General features: G+C 39.9%; 1 protein-coding gene across 11 annotated transcripts in view; it reads right to left on the bottom strand.

Moving 5' to 3' along the window:
* The window catches only part of foxp1b (forkhead box P1b), a 263,651-nt gene that overhangs the window by 36,510 nt on the left and 211,537 nt on the right, over nt 1–15,604 (bottom strand). For all 11 annotated transcript variants that reach the window (XM_044122251.1, XM_044122252.1, XM_044122248.1 and 8 more), the window contains one exon: nt 8,148–8,340. In XM_044122251.1, the coding sequence (XP_043978186.1) occupies nt 8,148–8,340 (193 nt within the window). The remainder of the gene's footprint in view (nt 1–8,147; nt 8,341–15,604) is intronic.

Below are 15,604 nucleotides of genomic sequence, written 5' to 3'. Positions count from 1 at the left end.
TGACTGGATCAATACATAATTATTTAGAATCACTGAACCTCATTGCAATTCTCTTTAAACGGGACAGTCTCTTCCCTGCTGTGTGACATCCAAGAGCCCCCCCACCTGGCAGAGGCCTGAGACAAAATCCGGACCCTTCCACAAGGCAGGGAAGATGTAAACATCCCCACCTGGCACCAATTTATCTCCCGACCCAATTCATGTCACCTGGGGGGGCTGACAGGAACAGGTCTACTGGGATAGATTGGTACTATCAGTCTAAATAGCAGGAATGTCGCTGAAAAACCAACATTACAACATCTACCATATGGCGCAGAGGTGCGGAACCACAGCTAACCACAATCAGAACTGAGAAGAAGCAGTGGTGTCTGCTAGAAAGGCGGGACAGGCAGCCATATGGACACAAGACACAACTTTCAAATACAAGAGCCTGGGGGACTGGCCTACATTGCTGCCACCTGTGCTTCTGGTGGATGGCGAATGAGCCAGAAGCACACTGCTGCTGCTTCTTCTCCAGCGTGAGCCCGTGCTTTAAGACAGAGGGACAGGAAAAGGAGATTCATGGCACAACAAACTGTTGTGTTTCCCACATGAGAATAACCCTACCTCATTGATATGCATGTATTCAATAAGAAATAATGCCCAATTTGTACTGAAACACTTTGGCGGATTAGCTTTTGGAACATGATTCATGTGGCATGCTTTTTTTAAAAAAAGATCTAAAAATAAATCAGCAAATAAAATAAAAGTGGAAATTACAAGATTGTGCTTATTTGGCAGGATTAAACAAGCATTTAAATTAAAGCATCGTTTGGGTCAGTGTTTGCAAAGCTGTACGTCAAGGAGAAAATTTAAGAGGTCAGCTCAGGTTTCCTTTTGTTATAATTACTTACTTGAGAGTTCACATTGTTCATTGCATGCAATAATTGTGTAGCAATTAGGAAGCAGTTGAGCATTCATAAATCCGGTTAGTGAATTTTTTGTCAGCCTCTTTCAAAAATCAGATTTTCTTTATTCAATTATGAATTATACATTCACATTAAGACCTCTGTCTTGATGCAGCTGATAAATAGATGGCAGACAACCAATTAGAATGAGTTTTTAACAAGGAAATGTGGGGCCCGGTGCAGGTGACGCTGCTTTTTAATTTAAAAATAATAATAATAATAATTCTGTATTAACAAAATATTAAAATGCGGAGTGTGCAAGGAATCAGAGAGCACAAAGTGCTGTGACTGTCTGGTGGCAGAAGAGACTTTTTGAACCGCGGCTGCCTAAACAGTGATAAGAATTTATATGAAATGAGCTACATTACTGTAATCGGAGAAGAGTGCAGCATATAAAATACTGAGCATTTATTTTTATGTTCTTAGCAGGAGACTCAAAAACCAAACTAATGTTAAAGTTAATATGAAATGTGGCAAATAAAAATTTAGTGATGTTATTTAAATTTTAATTAATTTACTTATATAGCTCATACAGCCCAATATATTGAGTTCACGAGAAAGTTTAAACAAAGTTCTAACTTATTTGGTTTTCCAAAACAGAGTAAAGGTTGGACTACCCTGTAGTAGTGAAAATGAACACCTATTAGCTATTAAAATAGGTATTTATAAGCATTTTTAAAAGTGCTGTGAAGTATTTGACTACTTCAGCTATTTACCGAAGGCGGCAGTCCCTAAACTGCGAGAATATTGAAAGTCCACTATAAATTCGGTTTTGAGCTAAAGAGTGTTAAAAAATAGCACTTTTTTGAACCACAAAATGCTACCACACAAACAATTCAAAAGAAGTGGAGGTTTTTCCAAAAGGCTTTTCTAACTACACAACAGGGCAACTCAAGAACATTCCTCTCTTACTTCAAAATAAGACTCTCAAACTTAGAAATTACATTAAATTAAACTATCAAATTTCATGTTTACTTTTTTACACCTTTGCTTAAAACAATGATGAAGGGAAGGTTAAAGGAAGAGTTACCACATGGAACAGAGTGTCAGACTGAATAGACGACCCTCCATTAGACAGGCTTTGTTTTGACGAGAAACATTTCAGCATTTCAATATTGCAGGTACTCATTACACCCTCATTACAAGTAATTGTTTCCCCCAAATTCTGCTCATTTCTTTTTTCCTCCAAATGTTGAAATTCAATCAATTTCCAGACCATGAAACATTAAATAGTAATCCCCTATTTTCATATTTTAAAGCATCATTGTTAAAAAATACTCTAATGATGACAACAGTGAGGTTTAAACTTTCATTGCCTTCAGCTTCCTTTAGAGGGCCAGGATGTCCACATAGACTCTGACAAGGTGCAAAAGCTTCCAAGGGGAAAGAAGAGGATGTACTAAGACGATTCCGACAGCTGGAGCCCAGTTGTTTTCATGCCCACTTACTTTGAATGGACATTCTGAGCCACAAATAAGTCAAGATCTACGGCCTCCCATCTGACGGACTCAATCCGTCAGGAAGAAGGGAAGATTGAAGTCAGATAGAGGGCCCTGTCAATACATCAGGGTCAGGTTTATATTCTCCCCCCTCCGATTCACTCCCTCTTTAATGTTCCAGATCTTTCCTATACTCTTCCCTCCTTCTGGTACCACTGCAAGCTTTACCCTAAATGATTTAATTAGCATTTTTTTTTCTTGTGTAAGACAAATGAAAGGCATGAGAGAGAGAGATGGGAAGCGCTGCCAAATCTGATTATTTATCTCCTTAACAGACTGCTGTGTTACAGTCCCTGAGCTGTTGTTACTGATGGTTGTTGGGAAGTAAAGTGGGCCAAGTGCTTTGTGAAGATACCCCTCCCTCTTTACCTCCCTCTTTGCAAAGCTATTGCAGCTCTGGATTGGGAATTGGTGTCATATACAGATCAGGCATTTGATTTAAATAAGCAAATCAGCGAATAAAGATGACCCCGATCACTGGGGTATATCACCATCTATGCATCATGCATTCATTGACATGGAAACAACACCGCCTGACAGATAAAGTGACTCGGGCTCTGGGTCGTATCAGGGATGTTATTTAGACAAACACACCTCCCTGCCTCCCGCCTCTCTCGGCGTGTTCCTAGCAACAACTGAAAGCAGGAGGAACACATGCCTTGTCTTCAGTGTGTGTCAATGTGTGTGATTGAATTTCTCTGTCTTCCTTAAGACGGAAGTGCAAAGCCCCGTGAGTGATTCCTGTGGATGCACTTAAAGGTTTTAGTTGCAGGCGTCGTTGTGCCTGGGCAGATTTTTATATGACACATGAAACTAAGTACATGGTACTTAGGGCCTGCTGTAAACTAATCTGAAGTCAGTCAGGGAAGGAAAAAACGGGGGCCCCTGTCTTGCAGAAAAGCTTGTTTCTGTTGCATGACAAAGGGAGTTGCGCAAAACTGCATAAATTAAAAGTTCATTAAGTTCAGTGCTGGGAGGATGAGTGGATGTTCTCTATTTATGCCCAGGATCGGCCCAGCCCCATTATCTTCAACCTGATTATTCAAATCCCAGGATTATAACACAGACGTTCTTCTCAGAGCCTTGCTTAGAATAATCATACTTAATAATATTTCATTCTTCCTCCCATGCAGTTTGATTAGAACTGAGCATGCATCATCAAAAGAGAGCCAGGACGCTTTCTGATACTTGCGTGATTTATGTGTTGCCAAAATTAAAACGAGAAAGGATTATTGGTTGGGCATGGATCTAAATTAGCATCATGCGGCACTTAATGGGGGAATGTTTTGTAGCTCACTTTATTCTGGCACAGCTTTCCTGGTAATTTGAGCGTTTTGAAAGTCCGCATGGGTAATTCCCTTCCGTGAACAGATGGGGTGTGGGGAGAATCACCTGCTCGTTTTTCTGACAGATCTAAAGATGCAACGAAAATATTCAAACCAAGACTGCCTTCTTCACTTAAGCTCGTGTTAAACTGCCACTGACATCTTCTTTAATCTCTGACAGTCGGCGCGAGGCAGCGGTGCTGCCGGCTCTTGCATTATGTCTTTTCTTATGTTTCATGGAGCCTTCAAGCTCGGGTTGCTTCCTGCCTTTTGCTGCCATCAAGGCTCACCTTGCTTTTGCGACAGTGTGTGATGGAGTTAGTGAGTCAATATTGTCCTCAAGCGATTTGTCAAAACACAGACATTCAGTTTGACAATGAAGGGCCGGAACCCTGTGGGTTTATTGATGCAACATCCTATGCTTAGATTTGACTTTACTCCAGTTTAGACCTCAAAAAGCAGCAAATAATAAAAATCTACCAGAGCTGTTGTAATACTATTACACATAGCATTTACAAGATTGGAGAATCACAGAGATGATTCCTGTTTGAATTATGAGGTTTTGCTTAGGGATGCACTGATTGCAGCTGGTAACTGATCTCTAAAAATCCCTGACAAGTCAGCATGTCAAATCTGAATCTGACAGGCCGATTGAGATTTTTGACAGATAAAATCTTTGTATCGACAGATTTTTTTTGTCTAAATTGTTGAAATGATTAAGTTGGGAACAACTTAGTGAATTTAGTTAACTGCTTGTAAGGGCCTTTTGTAGGCTTGTAAGGGCCTTTTGTAGGCCCTTACAAGCCTACAATGCAGTTTTTTAACTGCCTACAAGCTGCATTTCCATTGACCACACAATTGGGCAATTTAACATTTCAATAATAATTTGGAAAAGAAATTGCGCCATTTTTGATAAAACATCTACGCACTATGAACGGTGTTTTTTTGGCCTTGTCAAAATTTGTTTTATGTCACAAAACTGCAATGGAAATACTTTTGTCATATAACACAAGTTACGTGACAGATGTGACTACTGGCGTAAACCACAAAGAAGAGGACAACAAGAAGTGGTAGGAGGAAGATGATGTTTTTAATGACGAGTGAACAAACTTACTGTTTTTCTTATTTAATAGAAAAACCACAATTTCAAAATTTTATTTTATTTTTTTTTTGACAAAAAGAAGGTATTGGCACAGGTAGATAAGATTGGTTTGACATACAAGTATTGGCCCTGTGATGAACTGGTGACCTGTCCTGTTGACTGAAGATAGGCACCAGCACCCCTCTTGACCTCAATGGGATAAGAAAATTGATGGATAGATTGATGTAAGTATTGGTTAGTTGCTAGTCTCCCAAAATAAAGTAAATTGGGGGCAATGTATCGGTGCACTCCTGGTTTTCTTTAGAATATAGGTCTGAGAACTGAGATTTCCATGGAAAAATTTCCTTTTTGTAATGATTTGACAATACGTTCTGTACTAAAACCTTTTTGAGAGAACCAAGGACTTAAATTTTCTGTTTAAAGTAGTACCATCAAATTTATATTTTATTTTGTAGCATTTCATAATGTCCTTTAAGAAGATTTTTAAGGCCTTTTAGTGAAAAAAAGGCCCACAGAATTATACATTTTCCAAAGTACTTGCGAATTTGACTCGTATATGTACGGCTCATACTTGTGTATGAGCCGCTTAGGCCCAAGAAAATTTTTCACTCCTGTTCATAACATGTGTTCCTCAACTAAAGAACCACACTTCAGCCTCTTAGGGGATGATAAAACTGGTTTGTACAAAGCTTAGTCAAAAGAGAAACAGAAGTTGAGAAACTCATCGTGCACCCCACATAGTAATTATGAACTAGGCTTTAAGAACTGACATGAGAGGCGGTTACAATGATGCACTTTTTCTTTCATTGCTGAGAAGTTCAATCTTGACAAATTACAAAGTTACAGTAAGAAGAAAACTACACATTTACATATTCAATTGTAGGACACAAGTCTTTTACCTAATAAGACCTGGTTGATTACTGCTAACAGCTAATAGTTTTGATGAATATAGCGGACTTTGGACATTTTTAGCCCTACTTATCCTTGCTGTGATGATGGCACTAATGTCGCATATTATTTATTCCCACAGAAAGTCATGGATTGTTCATTTGAAGTTGCTAGAAAGTATTAAAAAACTTAAAAATGTACAAATGAAAAATACTTTTGTGAGGCGTAGGTTCAAATGGAATTTCGGAGGCAGCAGCGATTCTTGCAAAAACAGATATTTCTGATAATTTTTTTCTCCCCAAATGAATACAATTATACAAGGGAGGCGACTTAATTTTTTTTAGTTGAAACAAAAAAAAGTCAAGTAATTTCAAGGCTTTTCACAACCTTTTTAACCCCTTACCATGCAGCAGAATGCTCATTTGTCATTTTTCCATTGTGTGGAGGTGTGAGTAAATATGACGGGCATCAGTTTTTATTTTATTTTTCTCCCTTGGCTAGTCAGAGAACATCGTCTTGATGATCACTCCCCGCCAGCATCCCCCAACCTCTTCACCTCCACAGACCACCTGACTTACTTTGCTAAATATGTTATCATCTGCATCACTTTCATACTGACACTTAGGTTTTGATCACTGAAACACAAGTCAGATGTTCGGCGGCAAGCTCATGGTGCCTGGAGGCTCCTAGCTGACAGTTCAAAGATCACTCTTTTGTGCAAGAAAACAAGCAAATGTGTAAATGCCAAATTAATTCCTTCCTTAAAGAGGTATTTTCTCTCCTCTTTCTCACATACACATTCTACTCAGAATCAAATGCCTCTCATAGATGATTTATCTGTGTTTGGATGTTACAATGCGAGCCAAGTTTGTTTTCTCCTTCAGCCATATGATAGTTTTCTGTTCTCATTATATTTCATTTAAAACAGAAACTAATAATATGTGTCGGCAAGTCAACAAATTCCTGAGATATCAGGAAATGTTTGTTTTTTTCTTTTCTGACAAGACTGGGGCACGTGAATGCAAAGTGAAAAAGGAAATTAATATTAAGTCAAAGACTTCCTTTTTAGTAAGTGGATGGCATTTCAGCTGTGTATGTTCCGCTAGAGGACTTTATTCTCACCAGGAGATGAAACAAAACCACTGCGTGCAGAAGAACAAAAAATGATTGTCAATCCTTGAAAAAAATAAAAACATACACATAGTTGCATAACTGAGAAGTCTCTGAACATATGAGGATTATGGTGTTTGGGGATCAAAATTGCAACATTTTTACATGTTTAGCTGGTGCGGTTTGCTTTCATATTGTACTGTGTCAAACAAACCAAATCCTTTGAGAAACCCGTTCCTCTCCTCCCCTCGGGTGGCAATGCACGAAGAACCACAGAAGAAAACAAAACAAAACAACAACAAAAAAAATAAAGACTGACAACTACTTCCTTCTTTGCGAAAAGTAAAAAAAATGGAGTGGTTGTCACTGCACGATGCATAATGTTGGCTCATTTGTGCATGTGCTAAAGGAAATACTTACAGGGATTTGGCACAGTAAAATGGGGACTGATCACTTTCTGTACCCACTGTACACAATTAGTTAATCTAATAAAATATGTAATTATTATAAGAATAAGGTCTTTTTTGTCCATGATGAGCCCAGCACAGGACATGTTGATGACATAAATAGCTAACAGTCCAGTAAATTTTTGAATAAATTATAATCTTTGAACTAAATTATGACAATTATTATGAAGTAAGACAATTATAAAAATTTCCAAGAATACAGATCCTCTTTTGTAGTATTTTAGTTACGGTAATATAAACTTTACACTTTACATTTTAAGAATAATGGAGAATTATTTCTTCAGTGCATGCATAAATGAGTCAACAGTACACACCGCGCTTCAAGTACAGATTGGGCAATGATAGTGGCATTTAATTTTAGCAGTTGGAGAATTTCTCTATTGTTTTTGTAAAATACCACAAAACATTTCTTCCACTAGCGCTAGACTAGCGCATTTTATTTATTTTTTGTATTTGGTTGTATTTATCCAGAATGCCCTGCGCTATGCCACTTTCTGATTTCGGGGCAGACTCTGGTTTGCTTGGCGTTCAAATATGTAGTCGAACCACACCAGAGTTCACTTCAAACTGAATAGAAACCGACGTTTTTAGGCAGACCACAATTCACTTTTTTGGTCCAAATTGGAGTTAAAATACTTATTCACACCTCCCCAAACAAACCAGACTTTCTAGGCAAACAAACTAGAGTTCAGTTAAAGCAGACTAAAAAGGGTGAGTGTGAATGCATCCTTAAAAAGAATCAATAAAAGAATATATTTTAGTATTAAAGAACTCCACCACCTAACATTGTAGTCGCAAAAGATACTCACCCATCTCTTTTGTGACTCATGTACTGGCCGTTGGTGGCAGCATGCTGGTTGAGGACTGGGTTCTTTGGTGCCGCCGAGGAAGACAGGTCGAGGCCTCGGTGGCCATTGTTGCTGCTGCCGTTGTTGTGCTCCTCCTTTACGTGGGCATTCGTCACCTCTTTCCACAGTTGCTGGAGCTCTGCTGGAATCATGCCTGAGACAAACAAATTGGATAATTAAATCAATTAGCAACTAATCCAACTCTCTTCTTCATCACCTAATTAAATCAAAGCATCTGTAAACAAAGCTTGAGTATTAATTAGGAAATACTCCACTACAGGGCACAACAAGAATCTCAACAGCCCTCCCATCCGTTGCCTTTATCTCTCTTTCCACTTTCTTTTTCAATGTGATTCAAAGCGTGTTTGTATACACAAATCCCTGGCATTCACGCACATTTTATGCCTAGAGTAAATTAACATCCAGACAAGGCATGAAATCTGAATAATCATCGTCACTGTCTCCCAACAACAGAGATGTGAAGAAGAAAAAACAAGAGTCTTTCAGAATAGCAACACTGGAAAACATCCCAGCCACTGCCTCCTTGGAAAACAGGACCCGCGGTAATATTCTCAAAAGCGCATTAATGTGCAAAATACTTAAGGCTCTGCACCGCCTCCAATTGACACAGATGACAAACCTCATTTAACGAGTCAAGCACGCTGTGGCACTCACACTGCTTTGGAAAAAAAAGAAGTAAAAATCACCTTAAGACAGGGAGGAATTTTTCTGTTTGCTGGAAAGGTGTCGACAGGATGTATGTTTTCAATGCCTGCAAGTGATGGCGGACACTCAGGCTAAGACCAAGAATTGAGATGGGATAATTCTGTTTCTTCAAATGACTTTCCATGTCATGAAGACGGGAGACCCAGTTGGCAGATGCGTCAGTCTTTGGAATGTCTGATTTTCCGACTTAGAACGTTACAGAAAGGAGGATAAAGTTGATACAAAGAATGAGATAAGGTCTTTATTCGCAAAACAATTCTGACAAAGTGGATCCTTCACTTTTGCACAATTATACCCAATTCAATGTCTAATCACTTCAAATCCCCAAAAAACACACAGACATCTGAGGTTGAAATGGGACAAAATTAAGAAAAGCTTCAAAGGGTTTGAATAGTTCTGCGAGGCTCTGTGTCTGGACTGTTTTTTTAGTCTGTAAAGTAAGCCACATATTTTCAGTGTGGTGAAGGAAGCCTGCGGATGTGTGGTTGGTTGAACCGCAAAGTAAATGGGAGAGACCATTCATCTAGAATTACAATTAATTAAAGTCATTCTCAAAATGAGCACTGCCAAATGAAAGATGATTTGCACATGATCCCCTTTTTACCCACACCCCCACTTCTCATCAACATCCCTACAGATAGCAGAAGTGCTCCTTTCAAGCGCCAGATTGTTAATATATTGTGTGCAAAATGCTTAGTCTTAATTTATTCCTGTTGTGAAAAATAACTGAGGTGAAGATCTCAATGCGATCAGCAGAAAAATATTTTTAATATGATAAGCTACTAAAGATTTTAATTACGCTGGTAATAGAGAACATTGGCCTAATGAGGCGCAGGACTCCGAAGAGACATGAGGGGCTAAGAACTGTGAAATGATTCTGATAGAACTGCTGTAAACTCATGCTAGATCGTTTGCATATCAAAGAGCAGGAACTGATTGCAGGACAAATCAATAACCTTTCCACGTTCCAAGGAGCGTCTTTCCTCATCCCTGTATCTCGCCGCTCTTGCTCTATTCTGTCTGCCTGTATTCACCCTTATTCCCCTCGATGCCTTGATGTGCCTTAATCGAAGCGCACGTCTATGACAGGCTAAACATGCTTAACATTGCTGCCTGTGTTACGGCATACTAATACACCGCTTCTTGATTTCCAGCTGCAATATTCATAGATCCCTCATTGTTTTTGGTGATGTAAAGACATTTGGGAGTAAAAGTTGTTTTTTCCTTCAAAGGGTTTCGAAGGAGAAGGTCAACACTGATGTGAGTGTCCAATGCTCTGACAGCGGGGGCAATCATTTCCTCCCCACACCTACTCAGTTCTCGGTGACAGTGGGTGATGTATTTTTAGCCGGTTTGCTTGACGGGGCAACCCAACATCAGCTCAATTACCCAGCAGTCCAGGTGACCCCCTCTGACTCTGCTGTTTTGTCAGATGAAACCAAGGCGGATCGACCAATGTGATGAGAGAGGTAACGGACTGAGACCAACGTGCCATTGGCTTTATTACTCTTTGTTCGCACCAATATAACCCCCTAACCTCCTGAAACCCCAACAACAGCTATACCTCATGATTCCTCATAAATGACAATAAAAGATCATTACACAAATGTCTCCCCGGGTATTATATTTTGAGTTTCCTTACATCTGATTATTGCAGGACAACATAATGACATTGGAGTGTAGAATCTTTTTCTTTTCGCTGCCCAGTGTTGTGCAGATTGGTTTATCTTTCTTCTTTCCATTTTTCAACACAACTCTTCCGGCCTATTACGACTGGGAAATACGGACAAGCACTTTAAAAAATGTATGTTGTTGGGACACTTGATTGATCACCGCCCCGGCAACTCAATTTTACCTCTGCAGGTAGCTCTGGCACAGAGACAGGCCGAGCTCTTCAACCTTTTCCTGTCCTTGTCCTTGGGTACCCAGGTGACCATGTTCAAGCAAGCAGAAAGTTGATTTAGGGTTCATAATGACATCAGTTGCAGGCCATCATCCCCCAAAATAAAAAATGGCCCCCCAGTGCATTGGGCTCTTTGAACCGCACTGTTACTTCTCGCATGTGGAGCATCAGTACCATGGCAGGGAGCACAGTGACACCGCAATTAGTTTATTGTTCCAGCCGACTGGGACCTTTACTGCACCCCTGTTTATGTTACCGTAATCACCGGCCTGCTGATACGCAACCCTTTGCTCTGAAATATGTCCTGTCTTAATGCGGCAGGAAGTATTACCAGCAGCCCAGTGTTGGACGTATCAATCACTGACAGGTCAGCCGCATTACCCGACACGGTCCCCAACGTGCCGCTACTCTGTGAGCACTTCATGGCTTGCCACATTCTTTGCTTTTGTCCTACCGGCAAATTTGTCTTGTCACTGTCTTCAAGCAACTTGAATGATGTTGTACAGGTAGAGGAATTCTCTCTCAAGTGGTGTAACCCCTGAAGGTGTGTTTAAAACACTTTGTTGAAACACGTGACACATGGACAGAGCTGTAGAAAAAAGTATTCAGAAAAAATATTTACCCCCTTTCAGATTTGGTGTGTTTTTCTTTTTAGGCACACTTCAGGAATTCCCCGATTAAAAAAAGATAACAGATTGGAAATAAAGTAACTTCTTTCAGTCTCAAGCAGAAGTTTAAAGGCAATCTCTAAGGCTTTAGGACAGGGGTCTCAAACTCCAGTCCTCGAGGGCCGCAGTCCTGCAACTTTTAGTTGTGCCTCTGCTGCACCACATCTGAATAGAATAATTAAGGCTCTGGAGAACTGATCTACACAAGGTGGAGGTAATTAACCCATTTCATTCCAGTGTTTTGTACCTGTGGCACATCTAAAAACTGCAGGACTGCGGCCCTCGAGGACCTGAGTTTGAGACCCCTGCTTTAGGACTTCTGTGAATTACAATGAGAGCCATTATATACAACTGTTGAAAAGATGAAATAGTGTTCAACGTTCCCAGGTACAATTCATCCAGACAGTAATAAAAGGACTCTAAAATAGTTTGGTTAAAAAGTTATTAAACTGGTGCTGTGGTGGTGCAAGGGGTTAAGGCCTCGATGTGGCCTTCGCAGGTTCGAATCCCAGCCTGGTGACCTGCATGCCTTCCCTCTCTTTCATAAAGGCCATTAGAGCCAAAAAAACAAACAAAAAAAGTTACTAAACTTGGACTAAACAAACCTAAGAGAGTGTTGTTTGCAGACATTCAGCAAACATTGGCTGTACGTTTGTTAGACAGTCACTGAATGTCTGTCAGAGATTCAATGGTATTTTATTCTGACATTCACTAAACGATCAATGCCATGTTCAGGGGACATGGTCTGAACACTGAATTGGTTAAATGTAGAATGGAGCGCTCCAGAATATCCTTCCTTCCACCACCTGTCAAGACTCTATAATCATCACTGATCTGAAGAAACTCAATAATTGTTTATACCCTGGATGTTATTTGGACAGTTTCACTCATCTTAAATAACGTTTCTGCCATTATTTGTTGATTGCATTTTTTAAGTTTTTCATAAATTCTAAATAATCTGTTGTCTTTTAACGGACAAGTCATCCATCCATCCATTTTCTGTTCACACTTGTCCCTAATGGAGTCGGGAGGGTTGCTGGTGCCTATCTCCAGCTACGTTCCGGGCGAGAGGTGGGGTAATCCCTGGACAGATTGCCAGTCTGTCGCAGGGCAACACAGAGACATACAGGACACACAACCATTCACACACACACTTAGGGAGAATTTAGAGAGACCAATTAACCTGACAGTCATGTTTTTGGACTATGGGAGGAAGCTGGATAACCCGGAGAGGACCCAGGATCTTCTTGCTGCAAGGCAACAGCTCTACCAATTGTGCCACTGTGCAGCCCCTACGGACAAGTCATTGTTATATAAATGTCTATAACATTACTCTTAATTAGGTCCAAGCAGCGACAGTTGATCTCATTCTTTTAGTTTAGTGATGACAACTTACTCTTTTGTGTTCATTTAACTTAAAAGTAAAAAAAATAACTTGAAACAATTAAGTTCAATGCCTCGTTCGCATCCTATGTCTGACTTCATGATGCAAGTTTTTATCAGGGACAAATCCTATACTGACCGAGGTGCTGTGGTGGCGCAGGGGGAGAGCACAAACCACAAGCAGGCCTTGGTCCTCGACCCAGCCTTAGCAGGTTCGATTCTCTGCTGTGCTGTATTCTTGCCCACTTTCCTGTTTAACTACTCTCAAAGAAAAGTCGCCTGCCCCCTCCCCCAAAAAGATCCTTTATTAGCTTGCTTCTTTATTTCAGTAAACTAAATGATTTGAGTAAGACTGACTTAAATTTGTCAAGTTAAACCGACTTAACAAATTAAGCTGGATAAACTTAATTGAACTGCTTGATACCAGTTGAAGCAAATCAATTAAATTGGTTCAACTATTTTCTTTTCTCTGTGTATCAAGCCTGTGTCAAAATTATGTATTTTAAGGTAATCGCAAAAGTTGAAACATCATGTGCATTGACCTTACTTATTATAGAGGCATGGAATTTAACTATAGAACTCCACAAGACCTGCGCTCGTAGTCTACACCCAACAGGAAGCTGGCCATTTTGGATTGACTTTCAGATTTTGACACTATTTTCGGCGTTTACATCCTCCACAATTGATCAACCTCCTCCTAGGAATTGTGATCAGTCAGTTTCAAACTTGTCAGCAGTGTTGGCATAGTTACTTTGAAAAAGTAACTTTAATCGGACTACTGATTACTCCTTGAAAAAGTAACTTAGTTATATCACTGACTACTTGATTTGGAAAGTAACTAAGTTACATTAAAAGTAACTTTTTAGTTACTTTCAGCAGCTGTTAACAACAACGCTCTGCCTCCTGTGAAAATCAAATTGAGCTTTGCCAATACTTAATTGTAAGTTATTTTATAATGGTAACATCAACAATGTGTCTCCACTAATAAAGTTGAACTGAAGAGGAGATTGTACAAAAAAATAAGAAACGTGAATAATTTGTGTGGTCCACTGTTGTCTGGAAAACTCTAAGAAGGATTTTAAAGCCCCCCCTCCCCCCAGGCTCCAGGTTCTGCGTTACGGCCCTGGGTTTGGTGTCAGCGCAGCGCACAGATCTCCTCCTGCAGCTCCACAGCTCAGATGGCTGCACAGATTTGTGACACTTATTGTAATATTAATAATTATAATGGCGTTAAGTTTCCATTATAACTATTGCCAACTACGGACACGTTCATTCGTGGCTGTTTTCACGTTTATTGCGCTGTTCATATTGGTCTCGATGTTTGCAGTTTTCTGGAGCGCAACGCGAAGCTCGATGTCATTCAGAGGTAAAACATTAACTTGACATTAACAAAGACACAGCGGGACGGATCATCCGGGAAATGATGGACAGGGAGAGACTGACTAAAACTACCTTAATGACGGACAAATTCTGGGATTTATTATGAGTCTCTGCTTATTTCCAAGCCCAAATGAGCAACTTCACGTTCAAAAACGAGCCCAAAAAGGCGCAACCCGCCACTCATTAAATTTGCAAGCGACTTAAAAAAAATGAAGCCCAAAGCCGCTTGTAATAATCGGACTTGGCGACAGAAACTGAAAATAGTTCCAGTTTTTCCACCAACAAAATCTTCCTCCATTGTTTATATTTCTGTCGCATAGAGACGTCGGTCACTCGACAAGACGAGTAGAGGAAATACGATTACGGTAAATAACAAAAGAAGATAGTAACGCACAGTGATTTTGATAAGTAACTGTAGTCTGACTACTCGATTTGAAATAGCAACGCGTTAGATTACTCGTTACTGAAAAAAGTGGTCCGACGTCAGTAACGCGTTACAAATTAACGCGTTACTGACATCACTGCTTGTCAGTTTGTTCATAGAGCATAGCTGGATAATAGTTATCAAAACGGTGCGTGTTTATGCATGCTGAAGGGACGTGGCCAGGCCTCAATGTTTGACATCTCGCTATGAGAAACAAAACTGTTATATCTCCTAAACAAAAACTAAATGAGACACCAAACCTTTAGTGATTGATTGGTCCAGATCCTACAAGACCCAATGGTGAAAACATGACATGACATCACTTCCCTAAAAAGAGGAAGTGTGATGTTTTACTGTCAATGGCCTCTATCTGACCCCTTTAACCTAATCAACGTGGGTGACAGAAGACATGTTGGTATGACTTAGTTTGCAACACTGACCCGTTTTGGTGAGGATGTGGGCTTGGCGGCATGGCAAAGTCACATGTGTTGCCATTGTCGTACGATTGGGTCTAAATTCCACAGATTTCAGCCGAGTTGCCGCCATTATTTTGTGCCCATTGTTGGACAACACTGCAGGATCGAACCTGATCGAACTGTTATACCTAGGATTTCTGTCGGCTAATGTGTGGTCTCTCAGGTTTTGAAAATGGGCTCTAAGCTCTAAGATCCTGTAGTGTGAACTGGATGAAGAAAATGAGGAAGGGAGGGTCAGTGGAGAGCACCAGAGATTAACTTTTTTTCATTCAGTGTCATCAACAGAAAGTGAAAAAGGCTGGAAGAGACGATAAAGCCGATAATTAAAATGAGGTCGATAGTTTTAATTTATCGTGCGATTAGTTGATTTATTGTTTATCGTGGCAGGCCTACTTAGAAATAGCAAAATTTTTATTTTGCTATTTTGAATAATATTTTGAATAATCATACTTTTCTGC

Source organism: Gambusia affinis, linkage group LG07 (genome assembly GCF_019740435.1).
Source record: "Gambusia affinis linkage group LG07, SWU_Gaff_1.0, whole genome shotgun sequence".
Taxonomy (NCBI): Eukaryota; Metazoa; Chordata; class Actinopteri; order Cyprinodontiformes; family Poeciliidae; genus Gambusia; species Gambusia affinis.
This window is presented reverse-complemented; position numbering and strand designations above follow the sequence as displayed.